This window comes from Bos taurus, chromosome 8, assembly GCF_002263795.3.
Source record: "Bos taurus isolate L1 Dominette 01449 registration number 42190680 breed Hereford chromosome 8, ARS-UCD2.0, whole genome shotgun sequence".
Classification (NCBI taxonomy): domain Eukaryota; kingdom Metazoa; phylum Chordata; class Mammalia; order Artiodactyla; family Bovidae; genus Bos; species Bos taurus.
Window position 1 is genome coordinate 39,922,713 of NC_037335.1, and position 18,922 is coordinate 39,941,634.

At 43.5% G+C, this 18,922-nt stretch overlaps 2 protein-coding genes across 4 annotated transcripts in view; one reads left to right on the forward strand and one right to left on the reverse strand.

Moving 5' to 3' along the window:
• SPATA6L (spermatogenesis associated 6 like) overlaps positions 1-18,922 on the forward strand; it is a 118,691-nt gene that overhangs the window by 80,947 nt on the left and 18,822 nt on the right. The window lies entirely within an intron of this gene.
• SLC1A1 (solute carrier family 1 member 1) overlaps positions 5,119-18,922 on the reverse strand; it is a 75,212-nt gene continuing 61,408 nt past the window's right edge. The window contains exons 8-12 of the mRNA NM_174599.3: positions 18,542-18,649; positions 16,585-16,707; positions 15,804-15,998; positions 9,548-9,682; positions 5,119-7,401 (exon numbers count right to left, since the gene is read on the reverse strand). Of these exons, the coding sequence (NP_777024.2) occupies positions 7,155-7,401; positions 9,548-9,682; positions 15,804-15,998; positions 16,585-16,707; positions 18,542-18,649 (808 nt within the window). The 3' untranslated portion in view covers positions 5,119-7,154. The remainder of the gene's footprint in view (positions 7,402-9,547; positions 9,683-15,803; positions 15,999-16,584; positions 16,708-18,541; positions 18,650-18,922) is intronic.

Genomic DNA, 18,922 nt, shown 5'->3' on the forward strand with positions numbered 1-18,922 from the left:
CCCTGCTTGTTTATTCTTGTTGTGTTTGCTTTTGGTGTCAGATCCAAAAAAATCATTGCGACGATTGATCTCAAAGAGCTTTCCCCCCATGTTTTCTTCTAGGAGTTTTATGTTTCGGGTCTTATGTTCAAGTCTCTAATCCATTTTGAGTTGATTTTTGTTGCTATAAAGTAAAGGTCCAGTTTCTCTCTTTTGTATGTGGCCATCCCAGCACCATTTATCGAGGAGACAATCCTTTCCCATTATAAGTTCTTGGCTCCTTTGTTGAAAATTATTTGTTTTTGTGTTTTTTTCATAGTTGCTTTGACTATTGGAGGTCTTTTGTTGTTCCATACAAATTTTAGACTTATTTTTAAGACTTATTTTAGACTTATTTTATTTTAATGGAAAAATACCATTAGAATTTTGATAGGAAGTGCATTGAATCTGAGAATAGCTTTGGATTGCAAGACATTTTACAGTATTAATGATTCCAGTTCATGAACATTGAATATCTTTTCCTTTGTCTCTTCTTTAATTTTATCAATGTTTATGGTTTTCACTGTATAGATCTTTTACCTCTTTGGTTAAATTTATTCCTAGGAATTTTTTTCTTTTTGTACTGTTGTAAATGGATTATTCTATTAATTTCTTTTTCAGTAGTTTGCTGTTAGGGTATAGAAACACAGCTGATTTTTGTATATTGATTTTGTATCCTGCAACTTTACTGAATTTGTTTATTAGTTCTAATAGTTTTTTGATGGACTCTTCAGAATTTCCTATATATAATATCATTTCATCTGTAAACAGAGATAATTCTTAGAGGGAAAGTTTTAGCTTTTCATTGTTGAGGATATCAGTTGTAGACTTGTCATATATGGCCTTTATTATGTTGAAGTATGTTCCTTCTATCCCAATTTGTTGAGAGTTTTTATCATGAAAGGAATTTTATCAAATGCTTTTATGCATGTATTAAAATCATATGATATTTATCCTTCATTTTATTAATATGGTGTATCATGTTGATTGCCTATGTTGAACCATTCCTCACATCCTAGGGATAAATTCTTCTTGGTTATGGTATATGTTACTCCTAATGTGCTTTTGAATTTGGTTTGCTAATCTTTTATTGCCTCTGTTTTCAGTTTTTGCCTTTGTTTTCATCAGGGATATTTACCCATAATTTTCTTTTAATGTTCTTGTCTGGCTTTGGTTTCAGGGTAATGCTGACTTTGTAAAATTAGTCTGAAAGTCCTTCCCTCCTCTTCTATATTTTGGGAGAATTCGAGAAGGATTGGTATTAATTCTTCTTTAAATGGTTTGAGGAATTCACCAGTGAAGCTATTTGGACTTGGACTTTTCTCTGTTGGAAGGTTTTGGTTATCCCTGCTTTCTTTTGGTTTCCATTCGCATGGAATTTTTAGGCATTTTGAAGCAACATTTCTCAGTGGTTAGCTACACAGTCTTTGGAAGCAGATTTGTGTCCCAACTATGAGATCTTGGGAAGGTTACTTAACCTCTCTAAGCCACAGTTTTCTCATTTGGAAAATGGAGGATAAAAATATTCCTGCCTTAGAGAAGTATTGAGAAGAATAAATGAGATGAAACATTTAAAAATATTTACTGCATGCCATACATGTAGTTAACACTTGATAAGTATTAACAATGGTTGTTATTTTTCTTAATAATCTTAGACCACTCCAGATTTGAGTTAGAATTAATATCTAGCACTCCTGGCCTTCTTCGACTTTTAATACCTGGTAAAGAACGTTGAATATTGGGGCCAAATTGCTGTGCTGTCCAACAGTTGTTTGATTCTGGGCAAGTTACTCAACTTTTCTGTACAGTTTCCTCATCTGTAGAAAGAAGATAATTATAGTAGCTACTTCATGAGGCTGTTGAGATTAAATGAGTTAATATTTGTTCAGTGCCAAGAGCAGTGCTTGCCACACAGTAACTGTTAGGCAAGCATTTGTCAGATAAATAAAAATGAGGTTCCTCTGTGTTGTGAGTGGCTTTTTTGTTTCTGGAGTCATGGGATCCAATCCTTTGCTGCATTCATCCTGGCACAGAGAAAACTCCTAACTCAGTGCCTGCAGCAGTTAGATATTAGGTCAGCATCTTAAAAGAAACTGGACCTTTATTTGCTTTAGAGTGTCCTCTCTGTGCAAGGTCACGGTACCTGAGAATAGGGTAGGTGTCTTCCTGGAGTGATACAGGAGTAAACTTCCCTGAGGCCAGAAATGCAGGCTCAGTGTCCTGTCAGCCGGAGTCCGTCTTACTGTTTGTACTTCATTGCAGGTGGCATGTTTTACGAACTTAACTGGCCTCTCCTGCCTTCAGTTCACGTGTGCTTATTGTGAAGTTGACACATTCTTGTCTGTCTTAACCTTTCTGACAAAATGAGGAAATTGAGGAATTAAAGCCAGTTTGGCCTGCTGGGAAGACAAAAGGAAGTTTTGGTAAGGATCAGCCAGTGTGCTCTGTTGCTAATCAACACTGCTTTCACTCATAATGATGAGTTCCATTAGCACTTCTCTGACACTTGGCAAGACCACCCACCCCCCCGCCCCACTGGCTTCCTAGAGACCCAGATATTTCATTATCTTTGGATTCATTTGGGGTAGCCCTTCTCCCTGCAAAAGATCTCAGCTCAGACAGACCTTTCTGCTGGCCTCTGATTATTCTTGTCAAGCTAAAGTGATGACCTTGGAAACACAACACAGGGACTCTTTAAATGAAAGTTACATTGGAATTCTTGGAGGAAGGTCAAAGTCATCCTTGATGTGCATTCTTTCTATAATCTAAATCTACACCTATATCTAAAATCTAAAATGCTTTTAGCATTTTGTGAAGGCATGTCCATGAAATGAACCTATGTGATGATGAAGTTGTGCCTTTTATCCCAGGGCTGCCCTCTCAGGACCATTCAATTCATTTCAATCAGTCTTGTCTTTACCTTGGAAAACAAACCTTTCTAGAGGGCCTGGACAAGATAAAGCAGACCCTGGTTGGTGCCAAAACTCCAAGCTTTTCATTGCTTCCCCAGGAAGGCAGACCTTTGTTTCTGAAATACCCAGATGATGCAGCCCTGCTTTGCATTCCCTCAGATGCCCTAAAATGAGGAAAGAGACTGTGATATCCTTGAATCCCTACTGATAGGTTTCCTGTCGGCATGAGTCATGGAGGAATGGCAGCAGGAAAATTGAGGTGGTGGGTGGATTGGGGTTGGGATTCACGCACTCGTGCTCAGGACTTTGGTTAAATCCACATTTTAGTTTCAGGTTTTCTTTGCCCCCATCTGTTGATAAATGGTACTTTTGTGGGGCAAGCTCCTCTCCAGGTAGTATCCTAGTTCTATTCTCCTGAGACAACAGCTTATTATCTTCAGGCTGGTGAGGCCTTCTAGGAATCAGTAGAACGCCTCTAGATGAGGCCATTGCTTTCCTTTCTCCTTTTCTCCAACCAGAATAACAGATGTGATATTGATTTCATCTTGGCTGTGGAAGTTCACTAATAACTGTTCTGAACTTTGTAATATCTTAAAATTGGCAGATGAAATGGAGATTTGTAGATGAAACCACAAGTATCTCTGTAATCCTGGAGAGAGAGCCTCTGCATCAGATGATACTGGTTTTTCCTAGTGAGAAACAAATGGGACATTGATTGTGTGCTTAGAGCTTATTACTTGCTTAGGAGCTTGGTGGCATTATTTAGCCTAGGCCATTGAGAAATGTCCCTAGTCATCTCCATCCATGGTTAATAATTTCATACATTTAGAGGCAGTCACTGAATTCAATACATTGTTCCCAAGGTTAATTTTACAAGAGCTGCTTCTGGTTGTTTATATTATACGGCTTTCACTTAAAAATCTAAGATTGCAGGTGAGGGAGGCACATTTACTAGCATTGTTGTCATTGTTTAGTCACTAAGTTGTGTTTGACCCCATGGACTGTATCCCACCAGTCTCCTCTGTCCATGGGATTATCCAGGCAAGAATGTTGGAGTGTGTTGCCATTTCCTTCTGCAGGGGATCTTCCTGACCCAGGGAGTGAACCTGCATCTCCAGCATTGGCAGGTGGATTCTCTACTGCTGAGCCACCAGGGAAGCCCTTTACTAGCATATGTGTATTAAAAAGCCCCCTGTGGGACCCAGAACAAAGTGAATGTCCAGCAGATGGGGACAGTCACATATTTACGAGCTGAGATGGCAAAAGAGAACTGCATGTCATATTCTGGTTTCAGGACACATGAAGGGGTGCTACATGAATGTACATTTCTGCCTCACACACGCATCCTGTGTATCTCAAACCCCTCAGTGTTTCAGGCCATAGAAAAAAGATTGTGAACACTTATTTTTACTTAGCCCCTATATGATACCTTACAGGAGAAGATATTCTAAGTCTTTTACTATTTAAAGGAAAATGCCGCATTTTCAAAATGGGGTTTGGGAGTTATTTACTAAGTCTCACTAGGTTGGATGTTCTGTTTGCTTTAATAACCCAGCTAACATCAGGTGGTGAGAATAACAATCTCACTAAGGAGTTGTATAGTTGGGTATTTTATCTCACGTTGCCAAAAGAGAAAACTTCTGAATTAGTTTGGCCAGGTAGTGCTAAGCACTTTTATGAGATTTTCCTCTCAGCAGGACCAAGGGAGCTGTCCATTCCTTTGTTTTCTGTCACAGACCAGTGAGTCCAACAGCAGAACGCTGCCACGACTCAGGTTCTAGGCAGGACTACGACGTACCTTTAAAGAGCTCTTTGAATACAGCCTTGTGTTCTTTGTAGCCACATTTCACAGGGCAGGATTGGTCCTTAACTATCATATTGAGATAAGACTGTCTCCCATTATAGTAATTTTGAACCAAATTCTACCTTCCCTTTCATCTCAGTCATAAATTTGGGCAATCTGTTCCTAATGGTACTGTTACGTCAGCCTTATAATCCCCACTGATTAACATGAAAAATCAGCTTACTCTTCCTCCATTTGTGCTTTTTCATTCTTGGGTACAAACACAGTTTTGAAAACAATAATCTGGGTACAGTCTGAATCAACTGACCAGGTCTTTCCCTTCCCACACTCATCAGAGGGAATGAGATAAAAAGAACAGATAAAGGAAGAAAAGGCAGGGAAGAAAGAGTGACGGCAATGTTTATTGAGACAGGAATGGAACACTGTTCTCTTTTATGAGTTAACTGCACAGTGTGTTAAGAGGCTGGTTACAAACTCACTCCAAAATAAGGATGACCTGCAGTTCACGAACAGCTCTGTCAGCTCTAGTACCTCAAGTTGGAGCAGCCTGCCAAGGGGGTTGAACCATTCAGCCCAAGATAAGTTGCTGATTCAGCTGAATTTACATTTACTTCCTATAAATAACACCAACATTAGCAGTTTAAAATTCACATTTAATCACAGGTCCATTTTATGTTTACATGATCATTTGGTATCATTCTCTTAAAGATTTCAGGTGCAGGTGGTCAATACAGAACTTTTTTTAAAAAAAAAAAAAAACTATTCCATGATCTTTGGCACAGTTTCTGGTTTCTTAGCTAGGCTTAACTTGGCTATGCAGTACTGCAGAAACAGGACTATTTTGGATCTTGATGTAACTATAAGTTTATGTTAAGCATTATTTACAAGATGAGAGCCAAGCACAGACTTTAATACAATGTCCTCACAAATGAACAGAAGAATGACAGGCATCGGATTTTAATGAGCAGGGGCTGAGACTACTAGACTACTAGTTAGAACCATCTTCCCTGGAAGAGGAGACAAGTTTCGTTCAATGCAAGAATTCCCTGAACCACTGATACCAATGTCTCATGTCACGGGATTTACTTTGCAAGAATCCAGGGTAGGGACAGTGCTTTTCTGGCCAGTGTGGCTTACACGATCCATCAAACCTATATTAAAATACAACTTAGCTGGTAGCTTTGCCAATGTTATTTGGGTCTGATGGGTAGAAAAAGGCAAAGTACTGTCATTTTATGTGGGTATAATTGACCTTGGAGGAATTATAGTTGGATAATATAACTATTAAACACATCCAGCTGGATAAAAACCCACCCAGCCTTATATGAGTGACACCTTTGTGTATCAGTTCAGTTCAGTCCAGTTCAGTCGCTCAGTCATGTCCGACTCCTTGCGACCCCATGAATATAGTCTTATGTAGAGCTGATACAGATTGCCTCCCAGCAGTAGTATCTTGGAAGCTCTAAATTAGTGGCTGTGCTACCAGAATGTGTCTCTGCTTTGGGGCTGATACACAGACATGAGACAAACAACTAGCATGATTTCTCATTCTAGTAGTGCTTATGAGAGAGGAGTTCTGATTAAGCCCCAAAACCGATCTGGATTGCAATCATAGTTATTATTCAAGTACAAGGAGAGCACTTTATTTCACATTGAGAGTTCAATTCTGACCTTTGTCTGGCAAATTATATGAAAATAATAAATATATACATATATATATCTCTAGCTCTCTACTGAACAGTGGGTCAGTAGTTACCAGCATCCCCATACAGTACATTGAGAAAAAGAAATCTCTTCTCCCCAAATCTCACACCCATCTTAAAACTGTTATTGCAGAACTGTGCTGGTCTGTTTTCTTTCAAAGTAGTTCCTTTGAAATTGGCTGGAGATGGGTTCAAAATGGACAATTTGGCACATTAACTTTGTTGGGGGGGGGGGGGCGCTGTTGTTTAGCTTCATTATAGTCTATACAAATGTGAGAGGTCAAAGGAAATCCATGGCAATAGAAAGCCCGAGTAAAAATGTGTAGTCGATGACAATATATATATATGTATATTTTTAAAAAACCCAAAACACTGGTCCGTGCATGAGAAAGCAATTTCTCTTTCACATCTATTACCTAATTAAAACAGTTATGTCTATTCTATGTACTTCCCAATTCTGTCTCTCATAGACTTTAAAAATTCCAGATAATACAGCTTTCCTTTTAATCAGTTTCCTCTCATCTTACTCACCTCCAAATCCCAGTACCTGGTGAGCAAAAGCTGTGAATCCAAATATAGAAAATAATCTGGAGGTCTGTATCAAATCAGATGTACAGTTGGCTGTTAGTGTTTTCCTTATTTAATGTCTGAATTTGCTAAGAGATGACTCTCCTGGAGAGGTCCTTCACCACCCCCAGTCTTATGAAGCCAGAGGCCCTAGAACTGTGAGGTCTGGGTGAACGAGATGGTATCGGACTTGTCGACGGCAAAGCCTCCGTTGACGTAGGACTTCTTGGTGTCTGAGTCCTCATTGTCAAGTGCTGTGGATTCCAAGGTGAAGGGGTTCACGATGTTGACCTCTGATGAGACATCCATTTGCTCCAACTCCTTCTTGGAGAGCTTCTCCACAATGCCAGTCCCAAAGGCATCTCCAAGGACATTCACCATGGTCCTGAACCGGTCCCTGGGGAGGACAGAAGGTGAGTCAGACACGAAGCCCGGGTTTCACTTTCCTTCGAGTTGGAGACAGGAAAGGACCTGAGGAATTCAGTTATAAATTCAGCAAACCACAGAGGGTGCTTCTCAGGGCTGGCTAACCAGAGGCCCCCCACTTCACAGGCCTGGATCAGGGGCTGTCTCTAAAGGCACAAAATGAGCGCACAGGCTGCCCCAGGTCCTCGTCAGTCACGATGCCCCCGAATCCAGCATCATCTCCTAAATTCCCTCCTTTCCTCCCAAAGAAATGTGAACACAATCTCCACAGATATTTGTGGGGAGGGTCAGGATTCATTAGTCTTTAACCCTAGCCTCTGTCTTGTGTGCATTTCTCAGCTTTCTCTTGGCTAAGGTGAGAGAACCTGGATGTTTTGTGGGGTGGTGTGTGTGTGTGTGTGCCAAGCAGGAGTGTGTATGTGTGTGTCCCCAGTGTGCTCCTTTCTTTCCCACACAAGGTCACTCCATGAGGAAGCCAGCAAGGATGCTGCTGAGCACAGGGTCAGAAAACCCAGGCCAGCCTGTGAGCAGCTTTCCCCTTGGGGCACCTCAGCTAGTGTTAACTCCCAGAAGGCCTGGCGGAGAGGCCAGCAGCAGGACGACGAGGAGGTGGAGAGGTATCTGGGGTGCTGGAGCACCGTTGCTAGGAACTGTCTACATGAATGTTCCTGTGAAAGCTACACCGGCAGGACAGAAAAGGCCAGCAGTGCTCCCACATGTCCATTCTGGGTGCCCTCCTGCTATTTAGAACGTGGACTGAACTAGACCCTGCTGTGGACCAGCTAGTGTCTTTTTGTTCCGTAGATCAAGCTGCACCTTTGACTTCTCTGGGTGTCTTAGAAGTGAAGGTCACCAGTGTTCCAGGAAGAACCAGGGAGAGGAAAGAGTGCAAATCCACCATCACCACTAGACAAAAGGCACTTGTCTCAATAGTAGGGTATGTTGGCAAGAAAGGGGCTACTTCAGTTGGGCCTCAAAGAACCAGCAAGCTGTTGAGGGGGCCCCAAAGTAGCCTCCCAAGAGCAGAAGCTTCTGCCTTTGGGGACGTGACTGTACCTTCAAAGCCACATGGAATGTTTCTGTTTCTCTTTCTACAATTTTTAGCTGCTATTTGCAAACTACCTGGCACTGTACTGCCCAGTAAGCTCGGTTGGGTCTGAGTGAAGGCTCCATATGGAGCAGACTCTTCCCCTGATGGCCAGGGGACAGAGCCAGACCCAGCTACTGAAAGACCACTGTACAGAGTGGGTATCAAGGTTAAAGCCAGGAACCAGGCTCACTCTAACTTTAACCTTGGGGGTCACAAAAGATATGTTTTTACCCAGATCTTCTGCTGTGTTCCTTAGGGAGGTGTGTGTGTGAAAGAGAGGGAACGAACTGTTGGGAATGAACCTAGGCTTGAATGGTTCAACTCATTCTAAGCATAACAATTAAACTTGCTGTTAACTGAGCACATACTGCCAGCCAGACACTGTTCTGGACACACTTCTCACACACATAGCTATGTGTGTTCCGGACACACATAGCTCACTTAATCCTTACACCAACCCCATGAACTTGACAGAATCATCCCCATCTCACAGATAATGCAGCTGGCCCCCAGAGAGGTTAAGGAACTTTCTCAAGGTCAAACAGCCACTGAACCAGGATTCAGATCCCAATTAACCTTATCCCGAAGCCCTTGCTTGTGTCCTGATGGTGCTGACGATCTTGGGAAGGTGGGCTGACACTGAACTAGGTGGTTCTGAACCTATGGTGCTGACCCAGGGCTGGGATAGGCTAGGGTGGCCTATGAGGTTTGGAATGGCTGAGGCCTTGCCCAGTGTCTTCACATTATTTTATGTTGTTTATCTCATCCCACACCCAGATCCTAACCTTGAGCGTTATCAGGCATAATACACTAATGAACATCACTGCCTTTATAAAATCACTGCTTGAAGTTATGAGGAGTTAATTTTTAAGCACATTATCAGATGGCCTGGTCAGAGGGAAATTAAAGCAGCAACAGATGGCTCATTAGGCAATCTGAGGAGAGGATAATGACAGACTGCAGATTCTGCATGGCTGGGAAGCGTGCCTTCCCATCCGGCAGAGGCAGCACATTTATTCCAACTCACAGGAGCCAGTCAACAGCGATGATGAGGGTGACATCCTCCGCGGGCAGGCCCACAGCACTCAGCACAATCACCATGGTCACCAGGCCGGCCTGGGGCACACCGGCAGCTCCGATGCTGGCGGCGGTGGCAGTGACACTGTAGACAAAACACACCAGCACAAAAGGAGTTAGACACCCATTTCTCCCCTCCAGGCCCCTGGCCCACAGTGGTTAGTCCCGTAGTCAGTTACTGCTGTCTCTCAAATTGGCCAGTCAGAATCTCTTCTCTGCTGAGCACCAGCTCTGCCTCATTAGAGAGTTGTGGGAGACAGAGGGGAGTGTGAGCTTTTTCCAGGGGGAGGTGTGGCTCATCATTCTAATTCGAGGAAGTGGAGAGGAACTGCATGAACGGCACCCAATGAATGAGCTAGAGAGAGATTAAAGAGGAAGGCAAGAGTTTACCAAACGAAGGTGTTAATGGAGAGCTTTATCCACCCATCTATGCATCCGTCCATCCTAAACAAGGGCCAGGTACATCTCCACCTGTTTGCTTCCCCCCTTCGTCTGTCTACTCAGCCAAGCAATAATTTATTGAGGATCTGATACGTGGCAGGAATTTGTACTGCTTTGAAGGATGGTAGAGGGATTGGGTTAGGGGTGCGTGGGCAAGGATATTCAGGGTGAAGGCAAAGGAATGAGGCACTAGCCAAGCAGGTTTCATGTACTTCCTTTACATCACAAGACTCTTGGCCTCTCTGGGAACTGCCCTTTAGAGCACTGAGTTGAGAAATAGCTATGACTCCTGTCCAAGGTACAACTGCTTATTCCTGACCACTCCTTTCTGCCAGTGGGTGCCCTTTGTGCAAAAGGAGGAGAGATCTGGAATCCAGAAGGGGATTTTAAATACCTTGTATTTAAAAAGGTCCCTCTCAGGTGGATAAAATGTGGCACTAGGGATATTTCTCTTTGGAATAAGCCGTTTTTCATCAGCAACATCTTCCAGATGATTTAAATCTGGTCATTTCGAAGAAAACCAGAGTTTGCCCTGCCCTGAAAAATCCCTGGATTTGAATGAGCTTTGAAGGGACCCACTATATTTTTTGGACACACGCTGTCATCCTTGGGCCAAGGATGCCACTGGGTTGAAAGCCGAAGATGGGGACACTGTCAATTTAAACTAGAAGACTCCCTGATTCTATCCACTAATCCATATTCTGTGGGCTCAAAAAGCCTCAAGAGTTCTCACCAACCTGATTTACTGCTCATTCATCTGCCTGGTGATGTGTCACAGATGGTATCTGAGGGCCTGGTCAAACACAGACCAGAGTTCTTTGACAAGTGTGGTTTCCTTCAGTGGCTGTGACCACCAATTTGCAATTAGAGATTTCTGGAGCAGTCCAAATCCCTCTCAAAGTTTTGGGCTTTTGCATAATCCTTCAGATCTGTTTTGACTTAAATAGTCTTTGGAAACACTAAGTTCATGTCAGTGCTGGTTGAAAACATTTAAACTGAATGCACTGGTGGGTTTTCTTTGTCAGAAGTGATTTGTGCCCCTACCCATTGATCCTTCTTGGAAGCCTCAACACATAATGGTTAACCATATCCCTAGGGCTTGAGGTGGGGCTTGAAACTCAAAATCCGTTTAGTCAAAGAAAACCTTGCCCGTTAGCCTTGACCTTGCTGATTAAACTTCAGCCATTTGGCTGGCTTAAGTCTGAAACTTGGAACTGTATATCCTCAGATGGGGGTAAAAATATAAAAACCTACTTGTTCTGCTTGAATATATACTATTTTGACTTTCGAGGGTTTTCAAAGAAGACACAATAATCATTGGTAGAAAGTTTTTTCCTAAGCACTGAGATCTAGATTGATGTCAGGCCATCTAACTCAGCTCTCCATAGAGGTCAGGGAATAGGTAGTGAACTAGAGTGAGCACAGGTTTTACAGGCAGACGGACCCAGCTCTGCTGTTTACTAACAGCATGTCCTTAGGCAGGTTAGTTCTCTGAATCTCAGTTTCTTGCCTGTAATATGGGGAGAGTATGTCTACTTTGCAGGGCTGCCGGTAAGATTAGATGAGATAAAACATGTAAGATATCAAGTATAGCACCTGGATATAGTAGGTGCTTAAAACTGAGGCCATTTTGCCCCTTCTGCAGCTGTTACAATTACTTCTGCTAGTATTACTACTATTACAAAATTAACTACTGTTACTACTACTGCTACTTTTTTCCTCTAAGCTCTTTCTAGGTTCCAAATACCCTAATTATCTTTTGTTGTAAGAAAATTTATCTCATTTCTAATCAGTTGTAACCTTTGGTAAGTGAGTATTACGACAAACCACAAAAGGCCATGTTTTGGGTGGATGGTGCCTGTGTTTCCTTGATGTCTAGTCCAAAAGAACCATAGAAAGAGATAAACTACGGGTCCAAAAATCTTATAGCTATAAACCACATAAGCCACAACTGTGACTTGTAAAATAAAAAGAAAAAAAACAGCACTGGAGACTTCCCTGGTGGTCCAGTGGCTAAGAATCCGCCTGCCAATGCAGGGGACATGGGTTCCATCCCTGGTCGGGGAACTAAGATCCCACATACTGTAGGGCAGCTACTGAGCCCAAGTTCTAGAGCCCTTATGCCATGTGGAAAGATCCTGCATGCTGCAACTATGACCCGAGGCAGCCAAAAATAAATATTTAAAAACAAAAACAAAATGACTTCTTATTTCATTCTCCTCCAGGTAGAGCCAGAGAGGATTTTTAAAGTCAGTAATTACCCTGGGCCTCACAGTTGTTGTTATTTGCTCTGGGCCAGTAGTTATCAGCAAGTTTGATTTAAAAATACAGCAAAGCAGAGAGAGAGGGTTTTCATGTGATTTAGTCTCTAGGCCCAAAGTTTATCCCTCTAGTAGTGAAGTTAAAAAAAAGGGGGGGTTAGAAAGATCTAGGGAACTTACGAGTGAAGCAGAGGGAGGAAATTCACCCCCCAAATAGCAAATAACTGCAAAGAACTGGCACCTCACACAGTTGCTCCCTGGAAATGAGTTTAGTACAGACTCGGTGCCACAGGCCGAGGTGAGGGAGGTGGGAGAAGGCACTTGGAGAAGTGAAAGAACAACTGCTAGAATTACAGTGGCTGTGGAACTTTCTCAGGCATGATTCAGGGTTTTACTTTTAACATACTCTCCACTATTCAAACTAGAGAACTTCACCAATGCTCCTGGGCTCCAGCCTCCTTAGCCACTAATACTCTTTACAGATCACGAGGCACTGGTGTAGTTTCCTACCTTATGTGCCAAATGGTCTAGTTTGGAGTTGTCTTTAGTTAATTTCAGTTATTCCAAACTGCAATAAATATGGTTTAGGGTTGGGAAGATCTAAAAATTTACTGCACTAGAAGACTGTAAGAACTTATTTTATGCCTAGGATTTATGCCTATGTCAAATGCCTGAAAGGTTCAGATTCAACAGTGTTTAGGCCTGCTGCTGCTGCTAAGTCGCTTCAGTCGTGTCCGACCCTGGGCGACCCCATAGACGGCAGCCCACCAGGCTCCCCCGTCCCTGGGACTCTCCAGGCAAGAACACCGGAGTGGGTTGCCATTTCCTTCTCCAATGCATGAAAGTTAAAAGTGAAAGTGAAGTCACTCAGTCGTGTCTGACTCTCCACGACCCCATGGACTGCAGCCCACCAGGCTCCCCCGTCCATGGGATTTTCCAGGCAAGAGTACTGGAGTGGGGTGCCATTGCCTTCTCTGTGTTTAGGCTTAGGGACCCAGTTAGTCTTAAACTTCCACTCTAAACTAAGGGCTTCCCTGGTGGCTCAAATGGTAAAGAATCTGCCTGCAATGCAGGGGACTGGGTCCAATATCTGGGTCAGGAAGATCCCTTGGAGAAGGGAATGGCAACCCACTCCAGTATTCTTGCCTGAAGAATTCCCTGGACAGAGGAGTCTGGTGGGCTATATAGTACTCCAAGGGTTGCAAAGAGTTGGACATGACTTTCAAACTCAACTAAAGTCTTAGGATTAACTCTATTTCCAATTCACCACTTCAAAGCAGCACTGTCCAACAGAATTTTCCACTATGATGGCATCTATTTATACAGCGATAGAACATTCATGTCTACTCTGTCCAATTTGTGCGTGTGGCTAATGGCTACCATATTGAACAGTGCTGTTCCAGAGAAACATGTCTGGCAAAATCACTAGTGACATTTTCACCATCTACTTGAGCAGGCAATTTCAGGCTTCATTTGACTAGAATTCTCTGCAAGATTTGACTCCATTGACCATTTCATCCTTGAAAATCTCTCTTCTCTGGGTTTCTATGACACCATGGTTTCATGACTCTTCCCACCTTTATATTCTCATTCTCCTCTTGGAGTCCCCCCTTTCTGCCTGCCTCTAATATTAGGATTTTCTAGGGCTCACGCCTTAGTTTCTGTTTCTTCTCTACAAACTCTCCCATTCCCAACAATTGCTGAGCGCTCAGTATGTGGGTACCATTCTAAGTACTTTATATGCATCATCTGACTTCACTATTTGCATAAAACATAGGTACTATTATTATCCTCATTTTACAGGTGAGAAAACAGAAGCTTAGAGAATTCAAGGTCACAGCTAATTTTGGTGAAGCAGAGTCAAACACAGATAACTGACTCACAACCCACATGCTTGATGAGCATCATCAAACTGATGACTCTGACTTCTTTATCTGCAGTCGAGACCACATTTCTCACTGTATATTTCCACCTGGATGTCTTAAAGGATTTTCACATTTATTGTATTCAAAAGTATAAGCTCTTAATCTTCCCACCTGTACTTCATTCTGGAGAAGGCGATGGCACCCTACTCCAGTACTCTTGCCTGGAAAATCCCATAGATGGAGGAGCCTGGTAGGCTGCAGTCCATGGGGTCACGAAGAGTCTGACATGACTGAGCAAAAGGAAATGGCAACCCACTCCAGTGTTCTTGCCTGGAGAATCCCAGGGACGGGGGAGCCTGGTGGTCTGCCATCTATGGGGTCGCACAGAGTCGGACACGACTGAAGCGACTTAGCAGCAGCAGCAGCATACTTCATTCTCTTACACTAGTCCCTGTTCTGATAAGCACCATCCACCAATACTGGGGGTCATCTTAGCCTTCCTCTGTCCCTCACTCTGAATCCAGTAGATGCCTCTTGAATTAATTAGCTCTTCACCTGTGGGTCAGTAGCTTAATGTAGGCCTTTTCATACTTTACCTGCATTAGTCTCCTAATTGGTCTTCCAGCTTATAGTTTCTGCCCCCATTCACGTTCATCCACTAAATTACCAGTTATCTTTCTAAAATGCAAATCTTAAAAAAATAAATAAATAAATAAAATGCAAATCTTTCTATAGTATGAAAGACCGTCTAAGACCCTTCCATGAGCTCCTCACACAAGCCCTTCCATGATATGATCCCTGCTTTCCTATCTCCCTGTGTTCTCCACATTGTACTCTTTATGCCAGCCACACCAAATAATCTGTACTGTGTAACTAGGACACGGTTACATCAAGACCCCTGTTCAGCCTATTCCTTTTATCCAAAATTCTCTCCACTTCCTCTATCAAATACTCCTAAGATTCAGCTAAACTTTCCTCTCTTCCAGGAAGCTTTTCCTCACCTTCCCAGGTGGACCAACCCTTCCTTCTTTGGTGCCCCCTGTGTTCCACATTCAAACCTCTATTATAGCCTTTACCATATTACTCAGCACTTATTTGAAGTGAAGTGAAGTGAAAGTCTGTCAGTCATGTCTGACTGTTTGTGACCCCATGGACTATACAGTCCATGGAATTCTCCAGGCCAGAATACTGGAGTGGGTAGCCGTTCCCTTCTCCAGGGGATCTTCCCAACCCAGGGATAGAACCCAGGTCTCCCACATTGCAGGCAGATTCTTTACCAGCTGAGCGACCAGGGAAGCCCACTTATTCAGATATCTGTATACCCAACTTATCTACCCCTTAAAAGCAGGAACTACCCCTTATTCAACCTTGATTCCTTGATGCCTACTCTGTGCCTAGCACCTTCTGGGTGCGCTGGGCTGAGAACACAGAGACTCCCTGGCTCTCCAGACCTGATGCAGTGTTATGTACTGCAGTCCTGCTACTTGTAATACATATGCACTTAATCTTGAGAAGAGATTTTGTAGACCACAAAAATAAGTCTACAGCTGGACCATCCATGATCTCCCTCCACAGATGAGTTTTACTTGAGAGCAATTCCAGTTACAGAGATGAAAATGAGTGTGACTTCATGCCCCACCTGATAGTGATGATCTGCCCAACGCTCAAGTCCAAATCATTCAACTGTGCAATAAACACGGCCGCCACTGCTTCATAGAGTGCAGTCCCATCCATGTTGATCGTAGCACCAACGGGTAATACAAATCTAGTGATCCTCTTGTCCACCCGGTTCTTCTCTTCAGCGCAGCGGAAAGTGACAGGCAGTGTTGCTGAACTGTGTGATAAAAAGAGAAAAGATATGATGACCTAGGAATGCTGGCCCTCAATCCCTGCCTGAAGTGATACCTCAGTTCCAGAAACTAAATCGAGAGCTCAAGCATGATGGCACTTTTGGTAGGACCAGGAATCAGAAGTCGCTGTGCTTGTCACTGTCCCCAGCTATGACACAACCCCCTCCTGGGTTGCAGGCCCTGCCAAGAGGGCAAGAAATATCCAGTAGGGTGAAGAAATGCGTGTAAGGTCAGAAACTAGGGAGATCATTTCTCAAAGGCAGCTACAAAACCCCCCAATCAGGTGAGGTGAGAGTTGATAAGGCTTGGCTCACAGACTTCTTCCAGACACCCCTCTTCTTTAAAAAATATTTTTTAAAAATATTTGTTTATTCATTTGGCTGTGTGGGCTCTTTTTGACAGGCAGGATCTTCAACCTTCATTGCAGCATGCTAGGTCTCTTAGTTGCAGCATGTGGGATCCAGTTCTCTGACCAGGAATTGAACCTGGGCCCCTGCGTTGGGAGCATGAAGTCTTAGACACTGGACCACCAGGGAAGTGGTGGTCCACCAGACACCCTCTTCTGTTTACCTGGAGGAGATCATGAGAGCTGTCAGAAGAGCCTGGGCCATTCCCATGGCGAACTGGAAAGGGTTCTTTCGTACAATTATGAAATATATCAGTGGGAGAATTACAATGGAGTGGATTGCAAGCCTGTAAATGGGAGAGAGAAACAGGTTCACAGATGACATTATCTCTTCATTTTTTTTTTTTTTTCAAATAGCATTTTTACTCATGATATCATTCAACTTTCATTATGGTCCAATGAGAGAGAGGACAGGAATATATGTCTCCAGTGAAGAGACACATGGGGAAGAGGAGACTCAGCAAATCAAATATCTTATCAAAGTTGGTGGCTAAGCCAGTAGCTGAGTCCACATCTCAGAGCTCAGAGAATAGTTATGTCATGCTGCCAAGCCCCGTACCTGCTTCTCTTGCTATGCATGCTAACATGCTTTCACTTCCTTCTGCTCTTGAATTCTTACTCCTCCTCTAAGACTCAGTGAAATCTCCCCCTCCTCCTGGAAGCCTTCCCTCACCTTCCCAGGTCCAGCTGACCTTCCCCTCCTTGGTGACTCTGTGGTCAATAGTATCATAGCCCTTATCACAGTACTCAACGTGGACCATGCCACTATCCAGCTGGACAGCACCACCATCTAAGAGGGGAGTCAGGGTTTGTAAGGGGGAAGTTATCCCTGCTCTCCTACAGTTATATTTCATGACTGACCCTCTTCTTTGTCATTCCCACATTCCAAACGATTCCTTGTTTCACAAACCAAAGGGCTTAAAAAATGAAACTGACTCAGCAGATGCCATGTAAATGGCAACTTAGAGTTTACAGATCAATTATGTGAAGCTGAAATAAGAAGAAATGGTCATTGAAAAAAATAGATTCTGGAGGTCAAGAAAGGGATCTTACAGACAGCCTATGGCTTAGAACTATGAGAAACTGACTTTTAGTTTTCTATTAGGAACCTAGATAGGTTGGTTGATGGGGCAGAAACCAGCAGAACCCTCTCATTAAATAGCTCAGCATAATAAATCTTAGCCATACCATGGCCTGGGCACAGCCCCTGGCCTCCAGTAAGGTGGATGGTCCCACCTTCATTACTACCGGGGCCCTGGGATTTGACTCTGGCCTTCTTCTCCATTGACCAGCACAACTCTGCTTTTAGTAAACACAGATTAAGAACCAAATCCTATGCAGTGGATATTCCCCAGTGCAGCTGAGTTCCAGCAAGTGAGCTGATTCCTCCAAGTTGAGTGTTTGGGGGAATTGATCTGTGTGAGTCAAACTGATGATGGTTAGTCATTCCCCTGGTCCATATTTCTTAGCATATGTGACATATCCTGCCCCTGGACCGACATCTGGGGGCACCATTCATAATCTATCCCACCGCATCTCCCCTCAAGGAACCAGTAAGTGTGCTACAGGAAGTATGCACACAGCTGTCTCCTGCTTTGCACAGTTCCTACCAACCTGAAGATTCTCCAGCACCCTCTCTTATGATGTAGGGTGTGACAGTACTTTCCCAACAGGGTTGGAACCAACCACCCATCCCACTCCTGGCTTGCTCCAGTCCAACTTAATTTAGGCCCTGCCTAATTTCTTTCAGGCTCAGGGTACATGGGGACTGTTCTTACTTGTTTGGTTGGTTTACATCCTTGAAGAAGGGAAGGCCAGGAGAGGGCCAAGAGAGGCTACCAGTGGGTTTTTCTCTTAAGAAATTATTTTAACACAACTAATAAAGGCAGTGACAAAGCATGGTCCAGGCTGTTCTGCCAAGATCTGGAAATTAGCACAGTGTGATCCACCTCCAGTTCAGCTGTTAAAGGGCAGCCCTTCTCTCCCCTGCTCTCTTATCTCTGAACCTCATCTTTCCCTGCCCGAGGGAGAGAAGCCAGTTTCACCAACTAAACTCAGCCTCTCAACAGCAACTCATTGGCTCAAATGAGGTTTCAGTGTCTTCCCTTGAGTCTGACATACCCACTCAGGACGGTGGCCATGTAAAGGCCCAGTTTGCGGAATATTTCCCAGTCTTCAACTTCTATGATTTTCCCGGCAATCAGGAACAAAATACCAATCGGCATGTAGCTAGAAAGTAAGCACAAGAAAGGACATACTTCTGTCATCAAATATTTTCTCAGGGTGGAAATGCTAGGAAAGAAACAAGCCAGGGCATATACCTTGGCTTGGGGTGTGCCCTTAGCTGGGAGGGGCACACTAATGAGGCTAAGGTCTCAGTTTCAGCCCAGCTGGACTACACTGGCTACAGGTTTCAGCACCCCGTGCACCTTAAATTCTACCCACCTATGCCACCATAAGGGGCACTCTGGTCCCTACCCCTTGCTCCTGTGCACATACACC